Genomic DNA, 24430 nt, shown 5'->3' on the forward strand with positions numbered 1-24430 from the left:
AAGCAGTATTACAAAAAACATGTGGAATGTTATACAAACAAAAGTGCCCTGCCTTACACTCACTCAATTCAATTTTGTCCCTGATGGATTTTCTTAGTAACCTTTATTTTATACTACCCTCTACTTTCCCTTCTTCTCTATTGATGCATTTTGGCAACTTTTGGCGTAACCTTTTCTGATACTATCTGCACATATCATAAAGCAGAATAATTAGACTTCTTTATTTGAGTTCTGAAACCTAAATTTCTTTTATTTATTCAGCTACATATTTTAGCTATTCTGCATTCAGTGATAGCAAAGAGATCCCTTTCTCTGTTGAGAGAGTATCATGATGACTCTGTAACCCTGTTCCCACTTAACTAATTCAGCCATTTAATTGCCACTGGCTCAGTCACATCTACTCATAACAATACCATTTAGGCTTATATGCCACCCCATAGCGCTTTACAGCACTCTCTGTGGGATTTACAACGTAGAAGCATTATTTGTATATTGTTTCAAACAATCTGAGTACTCATTTTACCAACCTCAAAAGGATGGAAGGCTGACTCAACCTTGAGCCCCATCAGGATCGAAATCCAGGCTGTGGGTAAAGTTTGCCTGCAATACTGCAATTTAACCACTGCGCCATCAGGGCTTACTTAATGATGGTCTAGCACAGTGGTGGCGAACCTATGGCACGAGTGCCAGAGGCGGCACTCAGAGCCCTCTCTGTGGGCACGTGCGCCGTTGCCCCAGTCCTAGGCCTTCAGCTGGGTTTTATAAAACCTTTTCACTTTAGGCCTCTGCCTCCGTGTGCAAAAAAAAAAAAAAAAAGGTTCAATCAATCAGTCAATTTCAACTTCTCGCAGGGAAAAAAAAAGATCTTGCAAAGTTGGAATTGATTGATTGAAATTTTTAGTTCAGCCACGCCCACTCAATGGGCCACACCCACCCAATTGGCCACACCCACCCAGCACCCAACGATGCATAAGTGGGTTTTGGGTTGCAGTTTGGGCACTCGGTCTCTAAAAGGTTCGCCATCACTGGTCTGGCAAGTCACCCTCACATTAGCAGGGACAAGAGCTGTGATTTGAGGGAATATGGAATCCCCACCCACTTCTAGAAAGTGCTTATATGCTTCGGAGATGTGTCCTGTGCTATCTGGGTTTGGCAATAAGTTCAGATTTAGATGTTTCTACAATATGACCAACATGGTAATTATCCCTCTTCATAATTGGGCAATTTAGGACTTGTTTAATCTCCAGGACATAGATTTACTTTCTTGATGTTTCTCTAGTACATGGAAACCCCATCACCAATTGAGCCTGCTATGCAACAGTATCACTGGCTCCATTGGGATGTACCTATTTCAGCTTAATAACTCACCTCTTCTAAAGAAAACTGGTTAACTGAGAATGTCCTACATGTTCTTTGCCGATTTAAAATTTTTCTCTACTGCTTGTCATGTACAATATCCGAGAAGGAAAAAGGGGAAGACTAAGGTCAGGCAAAGAATTTGCACCTAACTCTAGTCATTAAGCCAAAGGAGGCATGCCTAAATTGGCTTTTCATCATATCCTACTCCTTTTTCAAAAGAGTTCATAGTGTCTTTCATTGGACTATTCCCTACTGTTCACACAACCACTCTTTAACATAGTACAGTCAGTACATGAGAGCAAGCAGAGAAAAATTCAAACCTCAGCAGGGAATTTAAACTCAGGGCTTTCCAAGTTCTTACATAACACTCAAATTAGACTCAACGCTACTTGGGAAATAGATGGTGCTGTGAAATAATACTCGCCAGATTTACAGCTTGAGAGTGGGTATGGTGCTCTTATGAGTGTTTAACTGCAAAAGGCCTAAAGCAGTCATGAAATTGATCCAAATGACAGCTCAAAAATGTGCACAGCTATGATGCTGCAATGATGTTGCTTTTGTCTTTGAAGCATAGGAATTTGCTACAAACCTAAGAAGTGAACTATGTTCACATATACTTACATATAGTATAGGTATCCCTCAATTCACAACCATTGGGGTTCAGTGGAAAGAAGAAAGAAGAAAGTTCAGCAATGCCAATGAAGGGATGTCCAACCTTGGCAAGTTTAAGAGCTGTGGATTTCAACTCTCAGAATTCTTCAGATGTATTGTTGGAACATCTGAAAGACCAAGTTATGGGTTGATCTTCCTGGGATAAAAAAGAATCTGTGCAATCATTAGGAGTGGACACCGACTGAATGTTACATCATCCTCATGAATCCTATACGGGAGTGATTGATAACCATTTGGCAGGTTGAAATCAGATCATGTTTTTATTTTTTTGAACAGGTATCCTAAGGCATTTGGACAGCAACATCAAGTGTATTTCTTGAGATAAATATATTGTACTGCAGCTTGGTGGTTTTTTTTGTTTTCTAATCTTCAGGTAACTGCCAAGTCTGTATGGACATAGTTCTCCTCTTAAGTCTGTTGAAATTTCTATGCTTGAAAGACAGAAGCAACATCTTTGCAGTCATCTGAGCTGTCTTCTGGATCAATTTCATTTTTGCTTATTGTGGGAGTATTAAATTGTAGATGTTCCTCTATAATAGGAAGAATCATTCTTAGTTTAGCTAAATGTTATTGCTTGAACAGGCTAAAGTGAAAGCTTGTTTTACAGTATTAATGATCAAAGGTAGCAAAACAAGTGCTTTTGTCAATATTTGGCAAATTAAATTAAGGCAGATAAATCTTGCACTCAAAAATGTTGTTTTTGTTGGATAGAAGTCTCAGTGGCTTTTGGATTATATCCTGTGGAATATGTATAGCTACCATTTCAACTAGATCTGGTTAGCTGCCATCTCATCACCCTGTTCAAAATCAGATTTTACATATTCCCAGGAGTTTATACCATACATATTTCCAGTTATGTATTAAAATCTTATCAAGGGTTCTAAATGAAATGAGTCTGCTTATTCTCATTTTACTTATAACATATTTTGTAATTTGATGTGGAATATTTGTAATCTGTTGTTGTTGTTGTTGTTGTTGTTGTTGAAGATATTAGTCTATAATCCTGAACAAACTTAGTGGAGGCAGGATAATAGAGTTGGCAAACCAGGTTTTAGCTTTATTTTGGAAAAAAATAATAAATGTTTTATACACACACACACACACACACACACACACACACACACACACACACCTGAAAGTGGAGTAATGTTGCAAGCTTACAACTTGTAATTTTTTTTTTTTTAAAAAGTTCCTTGAAAAGGTATAATGATTAGAAGCTGTCCTATTATATTTGACAGGTTTTAGGAGAGTTACTCATTTGCTTAATTTTGTCCCTATTGATATCAGAAGCTGGAGATTGATTAATTTCTGCAGGATAGTGCTCTGCACATTTTAAAACATACATAAAACTAAAAAATTCCTCATAGAAAAAATTATAGTGTGAAATACATAATATGCTTCATTTCTCTATTATTTTGAAAGTAATAGTGGTAGTTTCATCTTTATCACGAGATGTAGTGTTATTAAACCACAGCCAGTCATAGTTCTGTGATAAATAGGGATTGAGGATTTAATCCAACCCACAGTTCAAATCAAGCCAAGCTCATCTGCACCCTCAGACAAATCTATGGATGGGAACTCAATAATTGTTTGGATTTTATGCCTCTCCAAATTTTGTGATGCAAGTTTTGGCATGGAAAACATACTAAAGAGTGTACAAAATATACATTTAGAGTACAATATGTTTAGAATTGTGTACTTTGAGAAAAAATATATTTAGAAATGCGTAAATTGTGGTTAAAAATACTAAATACCTTTTTTTATGAGAACTGGAAGAAAATGAGAGATGAACACAGAAAAATGGGACCATATGTAGAAACTGAGAAAAATGGAAATAGTCCAATTGGTCTACCTTTCCTAAGAACTGAGCAGCCAGATGTTACACAAATGATTGTCAGTATTTCATACTTCCATAATAAATTAAAAAATATTAAGGGCTCTCTTAATAACAGTGTTTGGATGATAGGGCAACTTTAAGATAGTTAGCCATGACCGTGGTTACAAACAAAAGCCATAAACAGAACACACTATGGGTTTCTTCTCTTGTTGTAGCCAGAAGATTATTTCTCACCTATTTGGCTAACATAGCAAATTCAAACTATAGGCTGGTGATTGGCATCAGGACCACCAAGAACAAGGATAATCTCTGATGCATTCACAGCTAGGCTACAACCTTAAGTTTTTCATTTATACATAGACAGTATGCAAAAAGGCTTCTGATTCTCCCTTTGGAGACGTCCTCTTCCTCTTTTTCCATTAAAAGGTCAAGGTTTCCCCTTTCCAGTCGTATCTGATTCTAGAGGGCAGTGCTTATCTCTGTTTCTTACTGAGTGAGCCAGGATTGTCTGAAGACATTTCCACGGTCATGTGGCCAGCATGATTATTCACTGAGGCACACTGTTACCTTCTACTGAAGTGGTACCTATTTATCTACTCACATTTGCTTGCTTTCAAACTGGTAGGTGGGCAGGAACTGGGACAAGTTTATTTTATTTATTTATTTATGAGACTTATATACCGCTTTAAGTGCAAGCACTCTCTAAGCGGACCAGTAAGCAATGTATATATATATTTACATTGCCCCCAACAATCTGGGTCCTCATTTTACCTACCCCAGAAGGATGGAAGGCTGAGTCAACCTTGAGCCGGTGAGATTTGAACCGCTGACCTGCTGAACACAGTCAGCTAAAGTGGCCTGCAGTACTGCACTCTAACTGCGCCACCTCGGCTCTTATAATAGGAGGTCACCCTGTTGTGCAGCACTCAGGTCTCAAACCCAAGCTGTTAGCTTTCCAGCTGACAAGCTCAGCATCTTTAATTGCTGAGCCATTGCACCCACCTCTGTTAAAATTATAACACAAATATAATAACAAACCTAGAGGGAGATATGTGTGGTACAGTTGTGCAGGATTTTAAAGATGTTTAAAAGCTTGACACAAAAAGAAAGGCATTTTCTTCTGAATTTCAAACTCTGATGATAATTTCTGGATAATCTCAACACCCTTAAAGCACAACACCAAGGAGAAGACCCACATTCCCAAGAAAAGGTCAAATAGAAATAGAAATCTCATCTGGTTAATAAAAATGTGTGGACCTCAGTTTGACAAATTGGCCACAATATTATAGCACTAGCTAAGAATTTTAAATCTGGCATATGCATAACACTAGCCTACTAAAAGATCTGTTAGCCTGTAGTGCCTCACAAGCATATTAATCATCTGTGATGTGCTGAGAGGCTAAGCCATGGGTGAAAAAATATTTCTTACCATTACCACATCCTTTGACTAAAATAAATAGTCAAGCAAACTATGGCTGTTTGAAAGAATTCAAAACATATCTCCCTTTCTCCCCATTTTTTATAAGAACAAATTGAAAAATTAGAAATATTTGGGACACCTGGGGTAGGAAAGAAAAATATATATATATATTTTCTCTGTTGGAGCAAATGGAATATCTTACCAGAAAAGGCTACGCTCTCAAAACATATAATCTAAGAACGGTATAAAAGGTAGTTGATTGTATTTGGTATGGTTTGTAGCCAGGATAATTGGAACAGTAATCTAAAAGTAGAGGGAAGGAACCAGTTTTCATGCCATGTATACTTCAGTGGAATGCATTCTCCTCAACTCAGTGAAGCCTATTTTGTAAGTAGGCATATATGTATAGTGGTGTACTAAACTTTTAAGGATGCAGCTGTGGGATTTGACATATAAGTAAATTCCACTAACCCGAGTTTTGCTTTTGAGGAATTGCTCTGTAAGTATGCCAAACGATGTTATAAATTGTGTTTTTTTCAACTGGTAAAGCAAAACAATAATATATTTACTTATTTATTTACTTGATTTCCCTCAAACGTTCTGTTTGACCAGAGTCCCAAATTAAATTAGGATTCAAATAATTGTTATGTATATTTCACTTATACACAGAATATCAACTTTTCCTCTGAAAAATTCTTAAGAGGTAGGAATCCCCCTACTTCCATGGTCTCCAAAGTTTTTAATCTGTATACCAGTGAGAGAGTCCTGCAAGATCCCATGGCTTGATCCAATTCCCATTTTTTTTGTAATGTCAGAATTAGGCATTCCTCTCTGCTTTTAGCTTGTAAACTCTAAAAATTGAAGGATCAAATCTGGAGAAAATTTGGGTCTGTAGGCCACTCTCAAAATGAATTAAAGAGCTAACAATAAACCACCTCCATTTTCTCCTCCTACTATTATTATTTCATAAATGCCTTTATTTTTTTTCCTTCCTAGTGTTTTCCCACATATGCAGGGTACCCTTTTTTTTTCTTTTATCAAATCAACCAACTGTTGTTCCATTGATTGTGTCAGGAATTGACCTATTGGCTTGTTGCCCAGACCTGACATTAGGAAGAATGTGACTGGCCCAAAGTCATCTAGCTGGCTTTCATGCCCAAGATGGACCTAGAATTCAGTCTCCTGGTTTCTAGTTTCGTGCTTTAACCACTAGAACAAACTCGCTCTCTTGTGAAATTAGCTGTATGTAAAATATAAATTAAATCAAAAGTTTAAAAGAACTTTCTGGTACTATAGGCTATTTTGTAAACTTTTTTCGTTATGGGTTTATATTTAACATAGTTAACTTTCTGCATATTTTGCAACACAAAAAATCTTGTCTTCATTTGTACTCTGGAAATGGTTAACAATAATTCAATTAGCTTTTTGGAAGCTTACGTGTATATATGTGTATGCAAAGATTATATAAAAATGTATTAATTGTCTCCATTCTGTGTCTGGATCCTGTTTATGTCAGCAAGAAGCTGATGGCCTGTGCCACACATTCTTGTTTCTGCTGTAAATGTATTTATTTAAATGATAAAACGACATTCCACTTTGAAAGAAGATTCAGAAATCATTGGAGAAAGAATTGAGTCAGAATAATGAAATTTGCTCCATTCCGTTCAAGGCATGTTGCCGAATGTAAAGCCAACAAATACGCTGGAAAGAGAAGATCACACAAACCCCCATCTTCTTCCCACCCTATAAGGATGCCATAGAACATGGATTAAGAGACTTACCAACTATCCTGAATTTTAAGTCCGCATCCAGGTTGGGAAAAAGTAGAAATATAGCATTGTGACAATGGTTACAGATTGAAATCCTTTTCCAATAAAGGAGAATATTTGTAGCTCAGGGTTGAAATGAGGGGTCCTTGGGGGTCTCTGAGCTTGGTTTTTTTCTTGTAGACATTTCATTACCCAAACTAGGTAACATCATCAGTGCTGTTGGGTAACGAAACATCTGCAAGAAAACAACCAAGCTTAGAGAGTACCCAGGATTCCTCAAATCCTTTTCCATATGCAGTAGTGTTGGTCCATTTGTTGTTACTTCTTCACATTATTTCAGTCTTTTAAAGATAAATCAGGGATTGATAGACTGCATATTGTTTTGAAATGAAATTCCTAGGTAGTGTATGGAACCTATTTTGAAACTGCCATCCTCTTTCTCCCCCAAAGGACGTAAAAGTTTAATACAGTGCTATCATACAGGTTTATTGTAAGGTATATTTAGGTAATACATACGTATGAACTCCTCTTGTAATATGTAGCAAGCTACCAAATACATCTTGCTGGCCAATCTAGGACACAGGAGGCCCAACTAAATAGGCCTTTTCTGCGATACAGCAAGATTCTTTTGTTCACTTCAGAAAGCATGCTATAAATAATTACATATTATCCAATTACAGTAGTTTGATTGATTAGAAATGGGCAGTAAGCATGGGCAATAATAGAGGTTATTTAAGCACAATTTCACTTTGGAAAGAATTATAACTGCAATGAGTAGCTGTATCCAAAATATGATTTCCTAAATAATCAGTTGTTTTGATTAACAGTTGTTGGGAAAGACTGATTTAAAGCCGTATTAGCAGATCTGGGGCCCTGTTGTTGCAAAAACCAATAGATAAACCTTGTCTTGGGAAAAATGGAAATTAATCCCTTTTTTTTTTTTCTTTTCTGGAGGAACCAGGGCAGATTGGACTGGGCTAAAAACAGCTGCAAAATAATGAGGAAGGATGAAAACAGAGAAAATGTGACTTATATTTTAGAAAACCTCACTGTAGATCTTAGAATTTTATATTGTAAATTGTTAAGAGAGACATGAAATTGTAGCGACGAGGGACTCCCAACATTTTTGAGAGTCAAATTCTACTAAGCATAGTCCTTTCATAAAATTGTTGTTATGTCTTGCTCACAGTTTTCTGATTTAGAGAGTGCAGAACAACACAGGAAGATCAGCTATACTTGACACAAACCAAAAGAAAAGACTTAGTCAATTTTTAAAATTCTAATAAAAAGTATACACACAAACACACAAAAGGAAAAAATACTTAGTCAATATAATAGGAACACTGGGAGAATGTCATATAATGTTAGACTTTGTGATTTTAAGGCAAAGTGAAGCTGTGTATAATCAAAAGTCTGGCCAAATTCTTACTTACTAACTTTGTGAAGTCCTGGAGAACAAGTCAAGTCCCATATTACTGGAGGAGAGGATGTTATGTTTGTTAAAAATCAATAGGAGAAAGAATCCAGAGAACTATTGATCAGTCATTTAGGCATCAATATTTAAGAAAGCAATTGATCCGTAATCATTTTGAAAACAGTCAAAACATTTGACAAAAGTACCTTATGGCATTCTGATTAGCAAGCTAGTTACCCGATTGGATGGTGTGAGAACCTAATGGTTACTTAGTTGGATTTAAAATCATATTCAAAGAGTGAGCACAAATAGTTCAAACTAGAACAAATTATTGAGGGGCAAATAATTCTGATTCTTGTACTTTTTACAAGAGATTTGAATGAAAAGATGAAGGGAATACTTATTATTCCAGAGGACACATAATTGGATAAGACAAATGCTTTAGAAGACTGATAGGCAAGGGCAATCCTAACCAGTCTTGATAGTTTAGAGAATTGATATAGTATTTAAGAGAAATACTAAGTTCACTGAGAAGTAACAGATGTACAGACACAGAATGGGGAATATTTAGTGTGGTATTAGTACTTGTGAAAAAGTGATATTTGAAGAGTTGAATGGAGCAGCCCAGCCTTCCAGCTCTTCAGGCAATGAGAGTAACTGCCTTATTCAAAGGTTGAATAATCTGCCCATTAATTCTGGCAGTGGACTTTCCTGAGACAAGTAGAAATTGTTTCTCTTTACCTGAACATACCTGAACATGCCTCACTAATCCCTCCTTTTAGAATCACAGGTTTTAAAACTATCATCCATTGTGATTGTCTCTCCAAATTCAAGGCACTAGACATCCTGAGATCCACTTGAAAACCTGGAAAGGTTTGCCTTCAAAGAAGTCAAGAATGAGTAGCAGGACTCTGCTTCGTGTCTCTGAACTGTGCAATCTCAAGAGATTCCTCAGATCCAAATAGGACAGCAGCTTCTCAGCCTTCCTTATTTCACTAGGGCGGGAGTAGGCAACCTTGGCTCATTTATGACTCATGGACTTCAACTCCCCGAATTCCTGAGCCAGCATGGCTCAGCTTGGAAACCTCTCTCTTTCCCCTAAGCATGGCTGGCTCAGGAATTCTGGGAGTTGAAGTCCACGAGTCATAAAAGAGCCAAGGTTGCCTACCCTGCACTAGGGCATCCTTTAGAAATGGCCGAGATTCAGATGTAAACTTATCCTACAAAATGCTTATTGTTCCTCTCTTTTTTTCCCTCTCTTCTCTCCAGTTCAATATCAGATGGAAATGATGCGTAGTCTTCGCCATGTCAATATTGACCATCTCCATGTCGGCTGGTATCAGTCTACATACTACGGCTCCTTTGTTACCCGTGCTCTCCTGGATTCCCAGTTCAGTTACCAGCACGCCATAGAGGAATCTGTCGTTCTCATTTACGGTTAGCATTTGTGGTTTTCCTGTATTATTCCTTCCATCACCACCACCACCCCTAATTCCTCAATATTATTATATACATTGCCTATGAACTCCCTGCCTCAAGAGCTGCCTTGGCAGACCTTTTGCAAGTAAATACCAACTCTGTGTCTGCAGCAGCCTCAGCAGCAGCAAAGTCTAGACAGAGTTTCCTTCTTTTTGTTTATTTTTCTTGCTATCAGAGCCCTGATGTGTATGTTTTGGAATGCCAGAGGAGCTGCTTCATTTTTATTCCTCCCAATTCCCATCCCTCATGGAAGGGGCGAGTGGAACTACACCAGATGTCTTAACAAGCCCAGCTTGCTGGAACGTCTGGCTCGGCATAAGACTGACCAATCATAAAGCAGATTGCCAAGTATTTCTCTTCTCCCCCCCCCCCGCCCCTTTCCCAATTTTTATGCATCTGATAGAAACATACAAAACCTGGACTGTTTTCGTTGACGAAGATTTTCCCCCACCCCCTTTTCTGCTGATTTTTTTTTCTAATGGCGTTTCCTAAGCTCTCCAGACCAGATGTTCTGCGCTGTATCAGAACCGTAGGCAATTTAACAGCTTTATAGCTGTCCCCTCCCTGAATACTCAACAGTTTTGCCATATCTGGCAAGCTCACATATAGTTTCCAGCTGAGAAGTAAATGTAACGTCCTGAGTGTCTGTCAGAAAAAATACTAATGAATACGATCAATCTTACAAGCTGCCCCTAAATTGTTTCAGTATGTTAACAATTGGATTACAGTAAAGAACAAGTTGTTAAAGTATATACTTATTCTGGCTGGAAATATTGCATCATCAGGTCCTGATGAATTTTCCACTTGTTTCACTCTATTTGGGTTTTCATTTTATCACTTGATCGCTAAAGGTTTTGCTGGGTTTGGGTTTTAGACAACCAGCATAAATATATTTTTGTTTGGTATTTTTTTTAATTGCTGTGTGGCAAGTCTGCCTCAGCTGTTATCTCACCACAGATGTTACAGCTCCTTTTTCCTAGAGACTATATACTTTTTCTTTTTAAAATTCATAATTTTTCCATCTTTAATGATAGCTCATCAACATGTAAAGTATGTACACGTTAAAAAAAACAAGGCAACTGGAACATTTATCTAAATAAATATGTTTTTTTAAAAAAAAATACTGAGTCTGCATACTGTGCTACATCATGTACCTCCCTTGAGTCTTAAATATGGTAAGAGGTAATGCTGTTGATGAGTGGGTGGACCCTGAGTCTGGGTTATTTGCATTGGGGAAGATAAGAAAATAAAATAACAATTCTTAAAACTCACTTTTCTAGTATTATTTTAGAAATTTGATTCCCGCTTTCTCGTATTCCTTTCTGTGTCAATCCCCAATTTGTTTCTGGAACTATTTAAAATATTGGCTGTCACATTTCGAAACTCTAATCCAGAATGGGCAAACTATGGACTGACTGCATGTGGTTTTCCAGCAGTTGAAGATTGCACCTATGTAATACAGCAGCAAAATAGGCAATTTTTGATGATAAGAGTTTTGTCTCTTTTTCTTATTTCAAAAATAAGAATAGGAACAGGAAGCCATTCAGAAGCAAATCAGTTTTGCTTCTTCTGCCTTTACAATTACTCTACATTGAGGTTCTGAAATCATGGAACGGGTTATTTTCAGCTCTTTCAAGAGAACTCTCACTCCAATAGTTACCATTTAACCCCAGGCAAAAGGGGGGCAGGAATTTAAGAAGCTAAGCTTTAATGCACCCCGTTCTGTGGAATTGTCTTCCCAAATATATGCTTGTTTTAATTTCTTCCTACTCTTTTTGAGGAATATGACAAAAAAATCAATTATCTCCTTCCTTTTTTTTGCATTGCCCTCATATTGGAAGCATTGAGGCACTTCCGGGTTGAAAGGATTAGTTGGTGACATCTCATTGACTGGAGGATGACCAGTTGAGGGCTCCTTTTGTGTTCCCAGCAAGAGCTAAAGTGAAGGATGGGAGCTTACTCCATCCCATGGCAGCACTTGGGTCTTGAGCATGGGCTGTCAATCCAGCGTACTAACTATGCAAGCCAAGGTGCTCCTCATTCTTTTTGTGGATAGAATTCTGTTCCAGAGTTTCCCAATCTTGATAGCTTTAAGATATGTGAACTTCAACTCCCAGAATTCCCCAGTTGGCTAAGCTGTTATATTCTTACCATTCTAAATAACTCATACATTTTTGTTACTGATCTCTATATAGAAATGGAATTAAATCAATACAATTTTTTAGAGAAGATCTATTTCCACTATTGTATATCATTTTGAAATTAAATCATTAAGATGTTCTTTTAGATAGAATCTGTTTTCATTATTGCATAATATTTTGATATGCAGCCATAAAAATAAAACATTTAATAATGCCAATACCAATAGTAATAATACATGCAATTCGTGTTTCTTTACACAAATTGTGGTTTCATAAAGGGATCAAAACAATACCGACATTTTTTTTCTGATAATTAAAAGACATACAAAAAATTGCCCAATATGAATTGCTCAGATGAAATTTCATTGCTCTCCTCTTTATTTCTCTCAGATCCTATAAAAACGTCTCAGGGCTATCTCTCCCTAAAAGCATATCATCTGACACCTAAATTGATGGAGGTTTGCAAAGAGAAGGATTTCTCTCCAGAAGCGTAAGTGCAGAGGGAAATTCTGGATGTGGGTGGCAGATGGACCGAAGGCATAAAATAGTGAAATCATTTGCGGTGAAACTCTGTAAAACCTACAGAGGTATGATATATGTGCTTTCCCAGTAGCTGCAAGTATTGAGAGATAACTGATAGGATAAAGAAGCAACATATGCTTCACCAAAGAAAGATTTGTTATGCCTGTCATTCGAGACAGAGGACAAGTGCTTAAGGCAAATCAGATTGAACAGAACAAACCGAAAATGTAAGAGTTCAATTCTTTACTTTAAAATGTTAATATTAAGAATCTGTTTTTATTTTGTGTGTATGTGTGTGTTTGTGTGTAATTAAAACTTTTAGATATAAAGATATAAAGTGGCTTCTGATATTCTTCACAGCAGTTATAAATATATTTTAACCTCTTTCTCTAAAGTTTTATCATATTTCTCTTCTTTATATAACCTATCCTGTGTAATTATCAAAACCATAATTCACAAGGTTTTTTTTTTCATTTTTTACGCAAAAAGTACATAAGGGCTTCCAGTCATCCATAAATGTAGGTAATGTCTTTTCTGTAATCAGTGAAGTCAATTTATCCTTTTGAAGAAAAGCTGTCAAGTTCACCAACCATTCCTCCCTACTGCATAGCGTCTAATCTTTCCACTTTTGCATATAATAATATTTTCAGTTATCTTATATTCCATGGCTTTTCCATTAATCCTAAATGTTTTACTTCTGAGTATTCCCCTGCATATAATGGTCCCTATTCTAAGTTTTAACAAAACTAACAAGGCTTACATATAGAGGATCTTGAAGACCACAATCTACGTAACCTTGAGTGTCTATGGCCCAATTTGCACAATGTGCTTAAAATTATTGAATACAACATTGTAATCTGGGGTCACACATCACACTAAAGAAGAGATTTATAACCCTATCTTGTTTGAAGGTGAGAATTGTTTTTTTTTAAAGGTTTTCTATGGGCAATACATCAATGCATCTCATTTACTCTGTGAGTTTCTGTTTATTGTGCCCTTTGAATCAGGACTCTTGGCAACTTCCTGTACTAGTCCCTACAGTTTTTTTTTTCCCAAGATTTTACAAGTAGTTTGCCAATTGCCTAGGTCTGGGACAGAATGATTGGCTCAAAATCACTTAGATAGCTTCATGCCTAAGGTAGGACTAGAATTCACAGACTCTTGGTTTGTAGCCCAGTGCCTTCACCAACATACCAAACTGACCCTTTGATTTTATTTACTTTTTATTAAAATTAAATGTATGTAGTACTGTCTGATAGTAGCATCAAGCTGATTTTGTTTGGACTCCTTCAGAAGCTAAGAAAGTCAGACCTAGTCATAGTGGGATGATAGAATTTCTGGAAATTTTAGGAGTATAAAATAAAAAAGTGAAGACAAATTACTACTGTATTTTTTTTCTTTTAACAACCCTATAATCCAGTGTTTCTCAACCTTGACAATTTTAAGGCATGTGGACTTCAACTCCCAGAATTCCACAGCCAGCATTGCTGACTGTGGAATTCTGGGAATTGAAGTCCACATGCCTTAAAATTGTCAAGTTGAGAAACACTGCTGTAATCCCTTGCATCAACAGGGAGTCAGGCCAGCTGAATGGAGCTGAGCATTTAAGTGGCTGGATGCCCTTCCTGATGCCTACACGGAGCTCACAGCAGATATTTCTCTTTGCACTCAGAGAGAAAAATATCTGCCGCTACCTAGGATCGAACTCACAGCTCTCCTGAGTGAGAGCTCCACCTCTAGGCCACCACACTGCTCTCAAATTACTACTGTATAACTGCATGAAATGAACTATTGTGTTGGCTTATCTGTTATATAGTCTTCAAAATGAAGGAATTACCTTCCTTTTTCAGCAAATTGTTTCTATGGGTACCAAAGCAAAAAAACAAGTATCTTTTAAATGACAAGAATTGCCACACTTGTTCTAGTTGCAGAACAAAACTGTCTTAAAGCTACATTTGGGACAAATATTGATTGACCTTTTAAAATGTGATTTAGAGCCATGGTTCTGTAAATCTGTTGTATCAGAACTAGTGGGATTTTCTCTGAATGTCTTTTAAAGTGTGTTTCAGCTTGATTTGCCATGACATAGCTTTTGACATGAACATTAACAAAATTGAGTTGAACTCTAGTCCAGAGCAATGATGGAATTTTCCCCCTAAATTGCTTGAGCCCAAAGCACTGTTTCTCCTCTGATCATCTCTATTCAACCAAGGGCACCTTATTATATAGATTGATCACTTTCATGACTCAAGAATAAGAACAGAGGAGATCCAGAGAGCCTAGAAAATATTGAATATATTTAATATAAGAATAAATGGTTTAAAATTGCATAATCTGACAGATCCTCATTGTTTAAAAGGATCTTGGACCAAAAAAAATTCCAAAGATTGTCCTGTCCTCAAGGTGTGAGCAATTTTGCATTGTGATTCATTCCAACAGTTGGCAATTCTAATAATTTAGATGCAGTATATCAGTTGTGAACCAGCTAGACAAAGTATTCCTAGATAATTACCCCAAAGCCTGCTTATTGACTTAAGCAGATCTTTAATCCAGGATCTCCTGTATTATGTGACACACTATTTTGAAGGCTTGTTCCTTTAAAAATAACTTGCAGTGTACCATGTAAGGTCATGGCAGATGAAGGTATATAAAAATCCAGATTGTGTTTGTAAGGCTCTCTAGATCAGTGGTTCTCAACCTGTGGGTCGGGACCCCATTTGGGGTCGAACGACTATTTCATGGGGGTCGCCAAACAAGGCTGTCCGCCATTTTTTTCCTCTTTTTTTTGGCCATGTCCCTGGCACCTGGTGATGTATAAGTGGTTGGGGGGTCACCACAACATGCGGAACTGTATTATGGGGTCACGGCATTAGAAAGGTTGAGAACCACTGCTCTGGATTATGATGAAATTACTGACAGGTAAGCAATTGAGAAATAGATCTAAGCAATTGTAGGGAATAATTCCCTGTTTCTATGAATAAGATAGAATAGAAATGAATTGTGTTAGAAAATGGGGAAATATATGTAGCATACAAGCCAGAAATTCACAAGTATTCAGTATAGATGCTTTAGCCCAATGTTTGAACTATGAATCATTATTGTGTTCTGTGACAATATTGGAGGGAGTCAGTGTTACTGAGACGTTGGCATTCTGACTTAAAATTTCATGAGGTCTTGGTGTATCTCCCTCCAAAAGAAGAAGAATACTGACATTTTATTAGATTTGTAGATACCAGATTGCATTTATTTTAATGTTAGGAAAAGAACAATTTTTATTTAATTTGGGGATCTCAAAATACCACCTGGATAGGTTAATTTGCAGTATGGTGCCCAGATGTTGCCAATTGTTTGCCCACATTGTAGCCTACAAAATCTACAGTGACACTTGGCGATCTTGAGGGCCAGTACTCATGGTTTAAGAGTCATATTCTTGTAAAGATAGCCAATGGCTGTGTATTCATTTGGAACCACAGTGGACTGGAGTTTCCTTCTGAAAAAAACAATACTATGATACTATGGGCAGTGAGGATGTGAAGAGCTTCTAAGAATGTGTTTAGTTAAACCAGTCTTCTTTGCATTCAGGTTGATGTTAATTAGAGCACATAACACACACATCTGTGTCTAAGGGACAAGATTATCTGGACATATTCTCCATTTCTTCTTGTGTTTTATATCCACAAGTATCAAATAATTAAAGAGAACTTTAGAACGCAGAATGTGTGGTTCACATAACTTGATTAATAGCTTGTTCTCTGAAGGTCTAGATGAAGGATAAAGTTGGAAGTAAGAGATCAAAATTATGACGTCTCTAGAAGGTGTTGATACACTGCTAATCACAGGTGGTAACTAGAGGAAAAGTTCTGGGTACTCATTGAAGTACATTTGATTAGTGATATAGATATAAAGATGTAAAGGTTTCCCCTGTCCAATTGTTACTGACCTAAGGGGGCAGTGCTCATCTCCAGTTCTCTGAGAGACATTTATGACATCATATGGCCACCATGAAAATATGGAACACAGTAACCTTTCCTGCTGAAGCAGTAACTATTTATCTAGTTGCATTTGCATGCTTTTGAACTGCTATGAAATAAATTCTGGATTTCACAAGCTATTTTCTAGGGTTTTCATCAGTGTTTTTTTTTTCCCCCTCATTTTTGTAGCAAGATTGAGAAAGTTTGGGAGAAAAAAATTGTAGGTGGTATGGTTTCTTTCTAAAAGTGCAGACTAAAAAAGAAAAAAAAGAAAAGCTTTCTCTAAATGATCTTTTCTTTCCTCTTTTGCCATTTGCTTTTTTTTTTTAAGTCTTTCAGCTTTTCAATTTTGTTAAAAAATTAAGAAAAATCCCAAGGTAATGTTCAGACTAGGAAAGAAAGGGACAGTCTGTTGGATTTGGAGGTGGACAGGGTGCTATGTAAATATTTATTTCACAATTTGGAGAATGAAGTGTTGGTTCCATCTTCTGAAAAACTGCAAAAATCATCAGTTAGTATTTGAGAAGAGGAAATATATTTAGATAGTAAGCAGCAAAAATAATAATTGGGTTTCTTTATAAAACTAAAAGATCCCTTTGAAAGTTTGAGCAAATAAAAATAAGGAAAATGTCGATTTTAAATCAAAAGGTGTATCTAACAGTAAAGGATAAGAAAAAAGGAAGAACAAAAACTGTTATGGTCCTTTGGTTTTGCCCTGATTTTTGTGGAAAGGGAAAAATGTATTGGATCCCATACTTGAAAACATAGTATGTATGGGATTTATTTTTCAATATTTTTATTAAGATGAAGGGTTTTATTTTTCCTCTCATGGGTAGTTCATTCTGTGTGCCCTAAGGCAGAAGACTGATTGAAAAGAGAAGAACCTTGAAGAATGTCCTTCTACAATTTTTTTTTTTTTTTAATTTTTATTCATTAATACAATTAAAACAACAATGGACAAACATGACATTCCAGAGTGAATTTTTCTATCAGTTCCTATCATAGTACAAAAATTTTATAATTTTATAATTTTTTGTTCTTAACCTCTATATAAACCTCATCTTTTATACAATACAATTATATATACAATTATATGTACAGTTATGTATATCTTTTAGTTCTACCATTAGTTTGAAGTCCGAGCAGTTCTTAATTCATACCAGCGGTAAAATTTGCCCCAGATTTCGAAGTATTCGTGTTCCGTTTTGTCTTTCATAATCATTGTAAGCCTGTCCATCTCAGCACATATTAAAATTTTATGCAGGATCTCTTCTTCCGTTGGGGTTTCCTTGTTCCTCCAATTTTGAGCAAAAACCAGCCTGGAGGCCGTTAAAATGTGTAGCATTAAATAAAATACGCCTTTGTCATGTTTTTGCGTAGTTAAACCTAATAGAAAGAGTTCTGGTTTTGGTTCTACCGCTTGCTCTAATATTTCTTCCAACCAAATTTTAATCCTGTTCCAAAAATCACGAGCTCGCGTGCATTCCCACCACATATGATAGTAAGTTCCACTTTTCAAATTGCATTTCCAACATTTAGGGGAGACATTGGTATACATTTTAGACAATCTTGTGGGTGGGAGATGCCATCTATAAAACATTTTGTAAAGGTTCTCTTTGTAAGAGGTGGCCAAAGTAAGCTTCTTGTTTCTTGCCCATAGTTCTTGCCATATATGCAGATCAAAATTAAGACCAAAATCCTTACTCCAATTCAACATAGTCACTTTTACTTGTTCCTCGTACGTTGCCTGATCTAGCAAATAATAGTATAGTTTTTTAATCATTTTATCCTCCGACCCCAAAATTATTTTATCCAATTCTATTGGTTCTAATTTAATACCTAACTCTTTTTTGTCTTTCCGATATCTTGCCTGCAGTTGCAGGTATGCCCACCATTCTAATTCTATCCCTTCATCGTGGATGGTTTTCCTGGATTTCAATTCCCCTCTTTCATCTAAAATATTTTTATATGTTATGATCTTGTCTAATTGAGTAAATTTTGGGTGTACATATATTTCTAACGGTGAGATCCAACTAGGTACTTGGGTATAATTTGGTTGCCAAATTTTTGTCCATACATCAATAAGAGCTTGCCTAATATAGTGACTTCGAAAATATTTATGTACTTTATATTTATGATCCCATAATATGGCATGCCATCCTATTTGTAGGTCATGGCCCTCCAGACACAATAGTCTCCTATTTTTTAGTAATATCCAATCTCTTACCCATACTAATGCTGCGGCCTGGTAATATTTCTCCAAGTCTGGAAGACCAAATCCCCCCCTTTCCTTTGAGTCCTGTAGTAATTTTAATTTAATCCTTGCTCTTTTTCCTTGCCAGATGAATTTACACATCATTTTGTTCAAATTTTGAAAAAATTTCTTGTCTAATTTTATAGGTATACATTGGAACAAAAATAAAATTTTTGGCAACACATTCATTTTAATCACCGCGATTCTGCCCGTAAGAGAGAGCTGTAGGTTAGTCCAAATATCAAAGTCTTTTTGAATCTGTTCTATTAACTTATCATAGTTATCCCTTTTAAGCGTAGCGCATTTGGCAGTCAGTTGTATCCCTAAATGTCTAATTTTATTTGTAATTTGAACACCAATTCTATCAACCAATTCACTTTTCTGTATTTTAGTCATATTTTTGACAAGCATTTTAGTTTTTTCTTTATTTATTTTTAAACCTGCTATTTCTCCGTATCTATTCAATGTTTCCATCAGCCTAATCCCTGATTGTAGTGGTTCTTCAATAATAAAAACTAAATCATCTGCAAAGGCTTGTATTTTAAATGTCTCTTTCTTGATTTCTAGACCTTGGATCTGTTCATCTTGCCGGATTGCTCTAGTTAATACCTCGAGAGATAATATAAATAACAATGGTGATAGTGGGCAGCCTTGCCTTGTGCCTTTTTGCATTTGGAAACTCTCAGTCAGTTCTCCATTGATTATTACTTTGGCCACCTGCTTAGAGTAAACTGATTTAAACATATTTAAGAAATTTTCCCCAAAGTCCATATACAATAATTGATTAAACATAAAATCCCATTTTACATTGTCGAATGCTTTTTGGGCATCAAGAAAAATTAAACACATTTGCTTTTCATTATGTACTTCATAATATTCCAATATGTCCAAAACAGTCCTAATATTGTTTCTTATATATCTTTTAGATAGAAAGCCGTTTTGATCAATATGTATAAAATCCACTAAGAACCTTTCCAATCTTTGTGCCATTATTGCCATGAAGATTTTGTAATCTGAATTCAAAAGAGAAATGGGTCTATAGTTCTTAATTTGTGTCAGGTTGGTGTTTTCTTTAGGAATCAACGTGAGGAAGGCTTCTTCCCATGAAGCTGGTATTTTAGCTTGGGTTAAAACCTCGTTAAATAAGTCCAACAGCATTGGGCTTAAAGATTCTTGTGCAATTTTATACATTTCTGCAGGTATACCATCTGGTCCAGGTGTTTTATTATTTTTCTGTTTCTTAATTGCAACCGAGAGCTCTAAATGTGTTATCTCTTTATTTAGGAGAGTTTTAAATTCTTCTGGCACCTTGGGTAAATCGACTAGTTGTAAATACTGTACTATGTCATGGTTATTTCTCTTTTCGTCGTCCTTATATAAATTCTTGTAAAACTCATATGCCACTAGCTTTTTTCCTTCGTTCTGGCACACCATATCACCTTTGGCGTTATAAAGGTTGGTAACTCTCTGCTTATTATTGTGTTTTTTGATTTTATAAGCCAACCATCTCCCTGGTTTATTAGCATTTTCAAAGAAATTTTGTTTAGTACGTTTTATCTGCTGTCCTAGATCTTCCTTCGTAATAATATCCATCTTATGTTTAATTAAATCAATCTGTTGTTTCAAATCACATCTTTGTGGTTCATTTTGCAGGTTATCCTCAACTTTACGTAGTTCTTCTTCCAGTTGTCTTTGGCGTTGTGTTTTGATTTTGTGTTGCCTAGCCATATAAGAAATTACAACGCCTCTCATGTAGGCTTTGGTTGTATCCCATAAATTTTGGCAGTTTGTATCCTCCTTTTTGTTTGACTTAAAAAACAGATCCAATTGTTCTTCTAATTTTGATTTGAATTCTTTATGATTTAAGATTGCCCTTTTTAGAGTCCATCTCCTCGTGTTTTTTTGCCCCTTCCATTTAATTCTAATCGGATTGTGATCAGCCCAGGTATTTGTATCAATCATAATCTCCTCTACTTCTAAATTTAAGTCAGCTGACATCCACACCATATCAATTCTGGACCAAGATTGATGACGTCCAGAATAAAAAGTAAACTGTTTTTTCCCAGGATTCCTTTCTCTCCAAATATCCTGTATATTAAACTCATCTACCATTTTAAAGAAAATATCAGATATTGTTCCTCTAATTCTTTTTCTATTCTTTCCACATTTATAATCTAGATTATTATCCACAATTGCATTATAGTCACCCATTATACAAATGCTATCATGTTCCAATTGGCTAATAATGTTGTAGAGTTTTTTATAGAAATGTTTTTGCCCCTCATTCGGGGCATAAATTCCAACCAAAAGAATTTTGGTTTTATTCAAAATTACTTCCACAATTAGAATTCTGCCATCTTCGTCCTTATAAATTTGCTTAGCCACAATTTCTTGTTTAATATATACTACCACACCTCCTTTCTTATATTGCGAAAGTGCTGCGAACATATTCCCCAATTTGGGACAATTTAATAAGTATTGATGTTGTTTTTTAATGTGGACTTCTTGTAACATTATTATATCTAAATTCATCTTATTGAGCCTATTGAAAAACTTCTTCCTTTTTGTTGGAGAGTTGAGGCCATTAACGTTGATAGATATAGATTCAACACATTTCTTCCCCTCCTTATCTATGTTTAGATCTAGTTACTATTGCTGGTCTAGACTCTTGAGTTTGTAAATCCTTCCCTCTTTCCACTGTTGATCTTATCGGTCTAGCCTCTTTAATTTCCTTAAACCTACAATTTAACATAGAGTGCGGAAGGCTGTATTTTCCTGGGGGGAGGGGAATGCTCAAAATGTAGGTCAAGACCCATCTAAAAACTATTCCTATCTCTTTCAGACAATGAATAATTAATAGCAATAGCACTTAGACTTATATATATCTTCACAGTGCTTTACAGCCCTCTCTAAGCGGTTTACAGAATCAGCAAATTGCCCTCAACAATCTGGGTCCTCATTTTTCCTGATCTTGGAAGGAGGGAAGGCTGAGTCAACCTTGAGCCGGTCAGAATCAAACTGCCGAACTGCTGGCAGCCGGCAGTCAGCAGAAGTAGCCTGCAATACTGCATTCTAACCACTGTGTCACCACAGCTCTTGATTAATATGGTAGACACCTACTGGAAACAATGATTCTTCTCTGTGATGGTGTAATGGGACAACCTGTCCTTCTGCACTATCACTGACTACATCTTCTCAGTCTCAACTTCTCTAAATATGGTTGACTTCAATTTCTAGAAATTCTAGTCAACACGGCCACTAGATTCTATTGACAGCATATTTCGGAAGTTGAAGTCCTAACACTTCTGGAGGACTTCAGTCTGGAGAAGATTGGTTTAAAAGAAAGGTTTCCTTGCTCTTCCCCAGTGGGAGAATTAGACGGCAACAGGACTTTTCAATACCCGCTTTCTGTATCTCTCTCTCTCTCTCTCTCTCTCTCTCTCTCTCTCTCTCTCTCTCTCTCTCTCTCTCTCTCTCTCTCTCTCTCTCTCTCTCTCTCTCTCTGTGTGTGTGTGTGTACACATACTCATATACATATATATGTGTGTGTGTGGTGCAAAAGGTTTTTTTCTTCAAAAGGGCTAAAAGGAACTTAAATACTCTGCTACTCCCACTCGTCCATAGAACTTGAATGCCAATGTTTTTTAACTGGATCATGGCCACAAAGAGCAGACTTGATAATTGAGTAATTTGAAAGTCTTTAAAACCCACCTATAGTTTTAAATTATACATGAGAGCATGGTAAAGAACAATGAGGGACCACAATGGTACACAGTGCAATGTACCAACATTGAAAATCCAAGATCCCATTCTGTATTGATCTAATTCCCAGAACAGATGATATCATAATATGGTTGCCTGGTTTTGATTTAGCATGACCAGTCATTATGGTTTGTAAACAGTAATTTATAGTTTACCATGTCACTGAACCCAGCCAGTATGGGATACTTTAATAGCTAGAATGTTGCATGAATCTAGCCAATATTCTTTTGTTAAAGGATAATTGCCAGGATTATGCCTCTATTTTTTTTATATACTGATTTGAAGTATGTAGGACTTCCAAAAAGTTATTGTTGTAGTATTTTCCCAATACAATTTCTAATGCATAAGTAATTATTTAAAAGTAACTGGCATAGCAAACTTGCCTGGAGAAAAGCCAAGTTTGAATTTATGCTCTGAAAAGCTTAGGTGGGAGATGGTGGTGATAGGTCGATGTGCTTTTTGCAAAAAGCAAACCAATGGTATATTTGGCAACAGTGGAGTTCTTTGCAGAAGAAATTAAAAAATGAAGGCAGCACCACCGTTGTGGAGTTTTTGAGGCATGGGGCATAATCAGTATATGTTTTTTGGATGTCTTATGTTCGATTTTTGATTCCTGCCTTGACTAGTCCCTACAGTTTTCTTGGCAAGGTTTTTTGGAAGTAGTTTGCCAATGTCTCCTTTCTAGGGCTGAAAGAGAATGACTCGCCCAAGGACTGACCTAAAACAGGACTAGAACCCACGATTCTAGTCTCTAGCCTAATGTCTTAACCACTGTATCAACCACTGATTGTCCGGTCTAATTTACTGTTGTCCATTGACAGGGACTGTCACCTCCACCATGCCAAAGAGACCAATGTTTCTTTATATTATTAGGATGACTTAGTGACAGGTTTGCTGCTTGTCCATTAATATTTTTTTTCTGTAAGAGACCCTAGTTAAGCTTAAAAGGCACCCCAGAGTTCCCTGAATCTTGATATAATTGCTTCTTGATTCTTCAGACTTGTAACCTACAGTATGTCTGTTTATTTTGATCTGTTTTCCCCTAAATTTGTTACAGGTTCTTGGAATAAAACCATTTTCTCTCCTGATTCTTTGTCTTCCATGTCTTCCCAAAAATTTGTCCTTCATGATTGGAAGAATGAAGCAATGTAGCCTCTGCAATGAGAAACTGAGAATTTTGCTTGTTTCTGGTGTAACTGTAAGACATATACATGTACTTTTCATTTCAGGTTGAAAAAAGCAGGAATTGCATTTGAAAACATGTTTGAGGAAGTCCCTATTAACATCAGAAACTCCTACCTGATCAATGTTCTTCTTTGGGAGTTGCAAAAGAAGTCAGGAATTGCAAATAGACACGAATTGCTCAGCCTCGCAAGCAAGTAAGTGCTGATTTGGAATCAAAATGCAGTATCTGTTTCTAGGCTTTAGTCAAAATCATTGTAAAAAAGAAAGGATAACCATTTCAGAAATTTCATCATTTTGAATTAGTATGAAATTGATAGAAAATGTAAGCTAGATGCTTGAAAAATTTCACCAGGTTATTACAAAAAGAGAGGCATTTAGACTACATTTTTCATCAGTTTCATATAACTCAGATAGAGAATTGTCATCCAACTCTTCCAAAGGGTAGCAAATTGTGGCAGAAGGTGATTTGACTTCAGTTTGATTTAAAAGGTACGGGTAACATATCAATTAGGATTTTCAAGTTGGCCTTTGTATGTGGAAAGAATTATGCACAAAATGATTCAACTTACATCTTACACTGTTTCTCTATTTTCTATTTATATTAATTGTGCCTCTCTATCCTTTGCAACACTTTCATTTTCCTTC

The 24430-nt window shown here is 36.3% G+C and overlaps 1 protein-coding gene across 1 annotated transcript in view; it reads left to right on the forward strand.

The window, feature by feature from the left end:
- The window catches only part of EIF3H (eukaryotic translation initiation factor 3 subunit H), a 76366-nt gene that overhangs the window by 43495 nt on the left and 8441 nt on the right, over positions 1 to 24430 (forward strand). Inside the window, exons 3-5 of the mRNA XM_039342240.1 lie at positions 9741 to 9908; positions 12482 to 12581; positions 23830 to 23979. Coding sequence (XP_039198174.1) covers positions 9741 to 9908; positions 12482 to 12581; positions 23830 to 23979 — 418 coding nt within the window. The remainder of the gene's footprint in view (positions 1 to 9740; positions 9909 to 12481; positions 12582 to 23829; positions 23980 to 24430) is intronic.

Source organism: Crotalus tigris, unplaced genomic scaffold (assembly GCF_016545835.1).
Source record: "Crotalus tigris isolate CLP2741 ecotype Arizona unplaced genomic scaffold, ASM1654583v1 scf7180000017550.10884619, whole genome shotgun sequence".
Taxonomy (NCBI): Eukaryota; Metazoa; Chordata; class Lepidosauria; order Squamata; family Viperidae; genus Crotalus; species Crotalus tigris.